The sequence below is a fragment of the Salvelinus sp. IW2-2015 genome, linkage group LG20 (assembly GCF_002910315.2).
Source record: "Salvelinus sp. IW2-2015 linkage group LG20, ASM291031v2, whole genome shotgun sequence".
Lineage (NCBI taxonomy): Eukaryota > Metazoa > Chordata > Actinopteri > Salmoniformes > Salmonidae > Salvelinus > Salvelinus sp. IW2-2015.
Window position 1 is genome coordinate 3,187,997 of NC_036860.1, and position 10,403 is coordinate 3,198,399.

General features: G+C 38.7%; 1 protein-coding gene across 2 annotated transcripts; it reads left to right on the plus strand.

The window, feature by feature from the left end:
- The first annotated feature begins 3,288 nt into the window (after positions 1 to 3,288).
- Positions 3,289 to 8,905, plus strand: LOC111980272 (matrix Gla protein-like). Of its 2 annotated transcripts, none has more exons than XM_024010974.2 (5): positions 3,289 to 3,378; positions 6,284 to 6,375; positions 6,479 to 6,508; positions 6,745 to 6,847; positions 8,354 to 8,905. In XM_024010974.2, exons 2-5 carry the CDS (start codon positions 6,315 to 6,317, stop codon positions 8,502 to 8,504), a joined length of 345 nt encoding a protein of 114 aa, XP_023866742.1. In that variant the 5' UTR covers positions 3,289 to 3,378; positions 6,284 to 6,314; the 3' UTR covers positions 8,505 to 8,905. The 2 variants fall into 2 exon arrangements, with proteins under 2 accessions (XP_023866742.1, XP_023866743.1); XM_024010975.2 differs by having other exon boundaries at positions 3,295 to 3,378; positions 6,281 to 6,375.
- Positions 8,906 to 10,403: the final 1,498 nt, after the last annotated feature.

The following is a 10,403-nucleotide window of genomic DNA, read 5'->3' on the forward strand; positions in this document are numbered from 1 at the left end:
GGTTCGCTTGAATTCCGTGATCCGGTTCCCTTTTTTAGGGAATTGTGAACACAAAGTTCCACAGGTTCGCTTGTAATTATTCCCGCACCACACACTAACCTACCATGCCATAGCCACTCACATTGGCGCCACAAAATAAAGAAAATAATGATGTGCATGTTCGCGGAAAAAAAACGTGTGCTGTTTTTGGATATTGCTTAGCGATTGTCAAGGATGCACAGACATTCCAAAATATGTGTGGAGTTTTTAGTTCAGATTATTTGTTTTGAATATGTGATCTGTAGGTTAAGAGAGCTTCATAAACTGTTTGTTCGATTGTGGGGTTTGAATAGTGTGAGAAGACAAAAACATACTTGGTAAGCATCACAACATAGGGTATAAAATCTATTCGAGCTCTTAAAGGGGCAGTAGCCTACATTGGGTGTACATTTTTCAATTATAGCATTATTTAATCTGCATTTATTATTCTGCTATTTATTCTGTTACCAATAATATTTGCATATTAATAGTATCTTCTGATTACACTTATTATGTCTCAACTTTTAACTATATGCAATCTATTAGCTTCCAAAATGAAAGTAGGTATATGGTAGAGTATATCTAGCTGTCCGATAACACATTCTGATGGAATGGCTTATCCTGCACAGTGTATTGAGGGAATGTTGGAAGAAGATCTTGGTTCCTTTCTAAACATAGCAATGAGAATGCAAAGAGGACTTGGACCACAAAATAGGTGAAGTGAACAGGCAAAATAGTTCAAATCAAATTTTATTGGTCACATACACATGGTTAGCAGATGTTAATGCAAGTGTTATGAAATGTTTGTGCTTCTAGTTTCGACAGTGCAGTAATATCTAACAAGTAATCAAACAATTCCCCAACAACTACCTAATACACACAAATCTAAAGGGATGAAATAAGACTATGTACATATAAATATATGGATGAGCGATGGCCGAGCGGCATAGGCAAGATGCAATAGATGGTACAAGATACAGTATATACATATGATATGAGTAATGTAATATATGTAAACATTATTAAAGTGACATTGTTTCAAGTGACTAGTGAGTCTTTATGTAGGCAACAGCCTCTTTGAGTTAGTGATTGCTGTTTAACAGTCTGATGGCCTTGAGATAGAAGCTGTTTTTCAGTCTCTCGGTCCCAGCTTTGATGCACCTGTACTGACCTCACCTTCTGGATGGTAGCGGGGTGAACAGGCAGTGAACAGGCAGCTGAGTACTCATTCAAAGGCAAGGGCAATGTGAATACAATGAGAACTGAGATCGAGCTCTTTTTTTACCCCAGAGTTCACTTTAAAGAGGACTGAGATAGGTTATTTTAAAGGGGACTATATGTGAAAACCCAAATAAGAGATTTCCACACCTGGATTGTGCAACGTTTGCCCAATATTATTTTCAAACTGTTTCAAGCGTTGTCAAATTGGTTGTTCATCATTGCTAGACAACCATTTACAGGTCTTGCCATAGATTTTCAAGTAGAATTAAGTCAAAACCGGAACATTCACTATCTTCTTGGTAAGCAACTCCAGTGTAGATTTGGCTTGTTTTAGGTTATTGTCTTTCTGAAAGGTGAATTGTTGGAAAGCAGACTGAACCAGGTTTTCTTCTTGGATCTTGCATGTACTTAGCTACATTTTGTTTCTTTTTTATCCTGAAAAACTCCCCAGTTCTGAACGATTAGAAGCATACCCATAAGATGATGCAGCCATCACTATGCTTGAAAATATGAAGAGTGGTACTCAGTAATGTGCCACATTGTCTTGCAAACAGGATGCATGTTTTGGAATATTTGTGTTCTGTACAGGCTTCCTTCTTTTCACTTTGTCAATTAAGTTAATATTGTGGAGTAACTACAATGTTGTTGATCCATCCTCAGTTTTCTTCTATCACAACCACTCTGTAACTGTTTTAAAGTTACCATTGGCCTCATGGTGAAATCCCTGAGCGGTTTCCTTCCTCTCCGGCAACTGAGTTAGGAAGGATGCCGTATCTTTGTAGTGACTGGGTGTATGGATACACCATCCAAAGTGTAATTAATAACTTCACCATGCTCAAAGGGATATTCACAAATATGTGCCCTTCTTTGTGAGGCATTGGGAAAAAAACATCCCTGGTCTTTGTGGTTGAACCGGTGTTTGAAATTCACTGCTCGACTGAGGGACCTTACAGATAATTGTATGTGTGAGATGCAGAGATGAGGTATTCATTCAAAAATCATGTTAAACACTATTATTGCACACAGAGTGAGTCCTTACAACGTATTATGTGACTTCTTAAGCACATTTTTATTCCTGAACTTATTTAGGGGTAGTTATTGACTCAAGACATTTCAGCAAATGTTTTATTGATTTGAAACTTTTTCGAAAAACAGAATTCCACTTTGACATCATGGGTATGGTGTGTAGGCCACTGACAAAAAATCTACATTTTATACATTTTAAATTCAGGCTGTAACACAATCACATGTGGGAAAAGTCAAGGGGTGTGAATACTTTCTGAAGGCACTGTATCTGTCCGGCTCTTCATCTTCTGTTTGTTTCCCTTTGGGCAGGTCTGGTTTCACTGAGTTATTCCTAGAACATTCCAACTTAAGTGAGGTTATATAAGGAAACCTTAAGTGAGATTGCATAAGGGATTTGTATTCTCATCTGAGCTGAAATCTAAAGAGGTTATTACATACAACCAACTGTAGAACTATACTCAAATAGCCCTAGATATATGATTAGTATAATAAATGCATCACCCCACTATGCAGTTAAGAACACTGTTTTGGCAGTCAAAAACATGAAAGGACAAGGACTGGCACTACAGTGAAAATTCTACATGACATTTTCGTGAAGTGTTGATGATAAATAGTGGAGTCAGTCCGTGTGGAGTTTGTATGTTACTTGCTCTTTTCATACCATGCTGTCATGTTGGTAAACAGCAGTAAATATTGTCAGGTAGCTGTGATAGAGCAGGTAACTCCGCTACTGGCCTTCCTCTCTTCCTCTCCTCCATCCCTCTCTCATTCTCTGTTTACACCCTGTCTGTTTTGCTTCATTCCACTCCACCTTTCCATAATCTGTTTTTCAGCGAACGTGTGAGTATGTTTATAGAAGAGAGAGGGAGAGAGTGAGTTAAGTGTGGTCTGATTGAGGAGGTGGAATGGGCTGATAGTAAGAAGAAGGGAGGAGAAAGAGAGAGGGAGGGCTGAGAAAGAGGGAGTAGGGGGAAACAGACGGGTGGAGGGAGAAGAGGTATAAAAGTATAAAAGCCTTGCTATACAGAATAAAGAAATATCCCCAGAGAGAGAGAGAGGGAGATTGTGAAAGAGACTTTACCAGAGAGTTGACACCATAACTATCTTCTTAGGGTAAGTACAACTATCTCATAGGTTTATAGCTACATAACAATATACTATCCACAATATATTAAAAACAAGATATACATTTGATATTGGTAACTTTGACATAACTCCAGCAGAAATCCCATAAAGGAGGTTAATGTTTAGGTGTAAATATTGGCTGTCACTTTTTGCAGCCTAAAATTAAGTGTGACTGTAAATAACAAAACATACAGACTTTGATCCATTAAAATAGTGATACAGTGAGATGCATGGGTACAGCCTTCAGTTTGTTTGATGTGCTACTGAGTGCTGAGTGAATAGGGGTCATTAGCCTGGTGGTGCAGTTCTGTGGGTTCGTAGCATCCTGCATGGTAAAGGTTTTTTTCCAGTGAGGTGAGCACATTCTAGCCTGGGGGGAGGTCTCAGGGCCTACTGTGTGCCCGCCAGGCTGCAGACGCGCATAAAAGGCTGCAGACGATGCTGTCAGCACCTCACTAACACAGACACACACCCACTCCTTGATATCCTCGTAACCCTTTTGCCTGTAAGGTCTGTGAGCTCCCTCCCTGTGGGCCAGCTGTGCCCCATGCCTGGGGGGTGACGTGTGCCGTTGGGTATGTAAAGGAGGGGCGTTGTACCAGGTTGTCATCCAAACCCTATAAACACAGGAGGCGACAGAGAGGGTCTGCCATGGGGCACATGGATGTGGGTGAATGTGGGGGTTTTTGTTCGGAAGGTTGGGGTCTTGTTGACTATTTGTACAGGTGTCAAAAACCTGGCAAGATCACTGTGTGTGTGTGTGTGTGTGTGTGTGTGTGTGTGTGTGTGTGTGTGTGTGTGTGTGTGTGTGTGTGTGTTTAACTATACTTGTAGGGACCAAAAGTCCCTACAAGAATAGTAAACTAACAAACATTTGACCAACTGGAGACATTTTGTTGGTCCCCACACGGTCAAATGCTATTTCTAGGGGGTTTAGGGTTAAGGTTAAAATTTGTGTTAGGTTTAGAATTAGAATTAGGTTTAGGGTTAGGAGCTAGGGTTAGTTTTAGGGTTAYGAGCTAGGGTTAGGTTTAGGGTTAAGGTTAGGTTAGGTTTTTTGGTTAAGGTTAGGTGTGTGTGTGTCACTGCTCCATTGCTGGCAGCACTATGACTGTTTTTATCCCTCCCCCATCATTCAGCAATGGCACTGACTAGTTACTACAGTATACCCATATACAGTGCCGTGAAAAAGTATTTGCCCCCTTTCTGATTTTCTCTATTTTTGCATATTTTTGATACTGAATGTTATCAGATCTTCAACCAAAACCTACAAAGAGAACCTGAGTTTACAAATACCAGTTTTTACCAGTTTAATGGAAGTATATATGGAGATAGTTTAGTGCCTAAAATAAGGGGATAAATAAAAAGGGTTTCCTGATCTTTTTTATATCTCTCAGCTATAGGACAGACACTTCAGAACAAACTTCCTTTAGATTTTTGGGGGGGACTATATGTTGTTCCATGTAGTGAATCTGTTATTCAATGTGTTTCTATTGGCTAATAGCAMTAATGACACATTCAATGTTTCATCCAATAATTTTATATATTTCTTTGATACCTTAAGGGGTCTTAAAATTCAAATAGCTAAATAATCATTGGTATGGTCATCTTAAAACAATTCATAAGTTAGCTTAGAACCCCCCTCGGCTTAGACAGGGCTTAGACTCMAATAAAATAGTTTTCAAGCATGAACTGCTCGTTTCAAGTCTTCGTTTCAGATCTTCAACAGACGGGACCCATCCAAAACGTTGACTCAGGTTTGCCAAAAAACACCTGGAAGCACCTGGATGATCATCAAGAATCCTGGAAGAATGTTCTATGGACAGATGAGTCAAATGTATACCTTTTTGGATGACATGGGTCCCATTATGCCTGGCGAAAACCAAACACTGCATTCCACAGTAGAACCTCATACCAACGGTCAAGCATGGTGGTGGTAGTGTGATGGTTTGGGGATGCTTTGCTGCCTCAGGACCTGGACGACTTGCCTTAATAGAAYGAACTATGATTTCTGCTCTGTATCAGAGAATTCTACAGGAGAATGTCAGGCCATCCATCTGTGAGCTGAAGCTGAAGCATAGCTGGGTCATGCAGCAAGACAATGATCCAACACACACAATCAAGTCTACATGAAAATGGCTAAAACGCAACAAATTTGAAGTTTTGGAATGGCCTAGTCAAAGTCCAGACCTAATTCCAATTGAGATGTTGTGGCAGGACTTAAAACAAGCAGTTTATGCTTGAAAACCCACAAATATTGCTGAGTTAAAGCAGTTCTGCATGGAAGAGTGGGCCAAAATTCCTCCACGGCGATGTGAGAGACTGATGAACAACTACAGGAAGCATTTGGTTGGAGTCATTGCAGCTCAAAGTGGCACAACCAGTTATTGAGTGTATGGGGGCAATTACTCTTTCCCACAGGGGCATTGGGTGTTGCATAACTTTGTTTATGAAATAAATTAAATAAGTATGTAATTGTTTTGTTATTTGTTCACTCATGTTGCCTTTATCTAATATTAGGTTTTGGTTGAAGATCTGATAACATTCAGTAACAGAAATATTCCAAAGTAGAGAAAATTAGAAAGGGGTTAAATACTTTTTGGGGAATTTGTTTGTTTGCCCTCTACTCTGGAAATACATAAATGTATAGGCCTAGATATGATTATTTTTGTTGACATTGAGAAATAGTGTGTAGTCAATGGATTTATGGCTGCGTTAACATGTACATAAACCCACATACAGACCCATGTAGAATCTTTACCACCAGTTCACTTGTTTAATAGCTGTCACAGTCCCTAACGTACAGTAACGTCAGCGCTCCCTCCATGCCTTCTTTCTCTCATGGTGGTGGTGGTATTATGACACATTTTAACATCAGTCTTCTCTCCAGCAGACCAAGAGACCGACAGACAGCCAGAGTGAGGATGAGGACTCTCCTCCAGTGTGTGGCCCTGTGTGTCACCATCTCTCTCTGCGTCTGCTACGGTACATTTCTACAAATCAATACTACGTCAATTCAGAATCTTTTTAGTAAACCTGGTAATCTACAGTGATAAGTCACTAATAACTTTCCCCTTCTTTTCCACAGATTCTCAAGAAAGCACAGAATCCTTTGAAGGTGATTGACCTTCAGATTCTTATGGCAGTAGAACATTCCCACACATTTGATGTATTATAAAAACACTATATTTGTAAATTTTTTATTTTATTTAATCTGATTTAGAATTCCAGAACAACTAGGCCATTCAGTGAATTCAATATGATTTTGTCACTGAAATCTGTATGCCCGCCCCTGTTGAGATGGGGGTAATTTCTTCTAATAAAATGGTTTTATTTAATTCCATTACATTCCAGATGTGTTTGTCAGTCCATACCAAGCCAACTCATTCATCAACCCACAGAGTCCACAGAGGGGAAGCGCCTACAACACTCCATCAAGAGGCAYCACTTACAGGAGGTACCACACACACGATCATTGGCTTACACACAATACCCCATAATGTCAAAGCTGAAATGTCTTGAATCAATAACTATTCAACCCCTTGTTATGTTAAGCCTAAATAAGTTAAGTAAAAATGTGCTAAAKAAAAGCCACATAATGAGTTTCATGGACTCACTCAGTGTACAATAATAGGTTATAACATGATTTTTGAATGACTACCTCATCTCCTTACCTCACACATACAATTATCTGTAAGGTCCCTCAGTCGAGCAGGGAATTTCAAACACAGATTAAACCACAAAGATCAGGGAGGTTTTCCAATGCCTCACAAAGATGGGCACCTATTGGTAGATGTTTTTGTTTTTTGTTTTTTTAAGCACACATTCAATATCCCTTTGAGCATGGTGAAGTTATTAATTACACTTTGGATGGTGTATCAATACACCCAGTCACCACAAAAGATGCAGGCGTCCTTCCTAACTCAGTTGCTGGAGAGGAAGGAAACCATTAGGCCAATGGTAACTTTAAAACAGTTACAGAGATGGCTGTGATAGGAGTAACTGAGGATGGATCAATAACATTGTAGTTACTCCACAATACTAACCTAATTGACAAAGCGAAAAGAAGGAAGTRTGTACAGAACACAAATATTCCAAAACATGCATCCTGTTTGCAAGGCACTAAAGTAAAACTGCAAAACAAAGCAATTAACTGTTTGTCTTGAATACATAGTGTTATTTTTGGGGCAAATCCAATACAACACATTACTGAGTACCACTCTCTGTATTTTCAAGTATAGTGGTGGCTGCATCATGTTATGGGTATGCATGTAATCATTAAGGACTGGGGAGTTTTACAGGATAAAACATTTACGGYATGGAGCTAASTACAGGAAAACAAATCCTAGAGGAAAACCTGGTTCAGTCTGCTTTCCACCAGACACTGAGAGATTAATTCACCTTTCAGCAGGACAATAACCTAAAACACAAGGCCAAATCTACACTGGAGTTGCTTACCAAGAAGACAGTGAATGTTCCTGAGTGACCGAGTTACAGTTTCGACTTAAATCTGCTTAAAAATCTAAGGCCAGACTTGAAAATGGTTGTCTAGCAATGATCAATAACTCTTTTGACAGAGCTTGAAGAATTTTGAAAAGAATAGTGGGCAAATATTGTACAATCCAGGTGTGCAAAGCTCTTAGAGACTTACCCAGAAAGACTCACGGCTGTAATCGCTGCCAAAGCTGATTCTAACATGTATTGGCTCAAGGGTGTGAATTCTTATGTAAATATATATTTTTGTATTTAAATTTCAATACATTTGRTAACATTTCTAAAAACATGTTTTTAGAAAAAATATCAATTTAAACCATTTTGAATTCAGGCTGTAACACAACACAATGTGTAAAAAGTCAAGGAATATGAATAGTTTCTGAAGGCACTGTAGGCCTCTGTGTTCTTTGTTTATCTGTGTTTCATWATGGTTGACTATGATTGTAGTTGACTTGTGTCTGTGTTTCAGAACAATGAAGTCTCCAGCGGAGAGGCGCACAGAGACATGTGAAGACTACTCTCCCTGTCGCTTCTTTGCCCATCGCTATGGTTACCAGCTGGCCTATCAGAGATATTTTGGAGCCAGGAATCCAGGCACGACGGGGACCCGTGGATTCTGAGTTCCTGTCCATCTTATCATAGCAATTGTTCCTGCTATTGATTTACTGTACGCTCATTCAACACACTCTAACATAACATAATAGGATATTGGTTCGGTGATGTAACAGTAAAAGAGATATGACAAATATATGAAAACATATCAGTAAATCAATTACGTATATAGTGATCCAATAATCTTGCGCATTTATATAATTCAAGCTCCATTTATTGTATAAATTTATAGCCTACTCACAATCACCACACCCTCAAAGAATAACTGCTTTCAGAAATCTGTGTTTGTGAAGATTAGCTTCACACCCACCTCCATTGTTCCCTTTTTCCATCCACACTAAGACAACAGCCTCTGTCTAACCCATATGTATTTATGTATTTATYTATTAAAAAGTGTTTTTGAAGAGTTTCTTACATTCATTGTCTAAATCCTATGGTGTCACGATATTCCTCAGAGGGGCTTAGTAACCTTACTTGTGGGCTACAGAATTCCACCTCATTTGGTTCCACGTGTTGCCAGATTTCAGCTGAATAGGATTTTGAATAGGGAGCAGATGTGTGAACGCTAATAGCTGTCCCAGTTTGACCAGTGTGGTAGCAACAAATCAGAAAAATGTAGTGTTGAAACAATAAAAGCCAAGGGAAGCTACATCTTTGCACCAGCATGACAAKGTTTGCWCCTGTTTTTAAACTGTAAGTGTAAATTATGTTCAAAGTCAGTTACTATTTGTTTGATTATCCAGTAGTTTGTATGGCCTCGTCTTCCACTTTTGGAATGTAAATGTACATATTTTTGGTAATTTATTTCCCTAACTTTCGGGAGCATCAATGGTATCAATAGAAAATATTCATTTCAGGTCACATACAAAAATAAGTAGTCAGTGTTTTTTGTAGACAAGATGCAGCTCCTTACCGTACCATTAGAACACGGGTCATCTGAACACAGTGAATGTCAGTCTCTTAGAAGACGAGAGAGACACAAGCAGGACACTGGATCTGGTCATTGCACACCCACAAACAGTGGTGTTAAAGTACTTATGTAAATATATTTTCAAGTACTACTAATTCGTTTTTGGGGTATCTTACTTTACTTACTATTTATATTTTTGACAACTTTTACTTTACTACATTCCTAAAGAAAATATTGTTATTTTTACTCCATACATTTTCCTGACAACCCAAGTCCTCCTTACATTTTGAATGCTTAGCAGAAACAGACAGGAAAATTGTGAAATTCACGCACTTGTCAAGAGAACACATGGTCATCCCTACTGCCTATGTTCTGGCGGACTCACTAAACACAAATGCATCTTTTGTAAATAATGTCTGAGATTTGGAGTGTGCCCCTGAATATCTGTACATTTAAAAAATAAGAACACGGTGTCGTCCGCTTTACTTATTATAAGGAATTTGAAATGATTTATACTTTTACTTTTGATATATTTTAGCAATTCAATTTACTTTTGATACTTAAGTACATTTAAAACCAAATACTTTTAGACTTTTACTCAAGTAGTATTTTACTGGGTGACTTTCACTTTTACTTGAGTAACTTTCTATTAAGGTATCTATACTTTTACTCAAGTGTGACAATTGGGTATTTTTTCCACCACTCCCTGTCACACTGATGTTTTTTTGTGATTCCGCAGAACCAAKATMTTCATAATTAAGGCTTTSCTAGGATAGATTTCTGAACTTTGTCCCTACWTTGAGGAACGACATCAGCACTGATCCAGACGCTGAAATTACACCCCACATTGTCAAGGCCACTTCAGCGTTCCAGAAGTCCGACTTGGAAAGAAACTGAGAGAGCAAAATATAGAGGGACATTTCCCTTAAAGGTGAGGTCTTTCAATAAGGTCTTTACACACCCCTTAAGGGTGAGGTCTCTACATTCTGCAATGCTG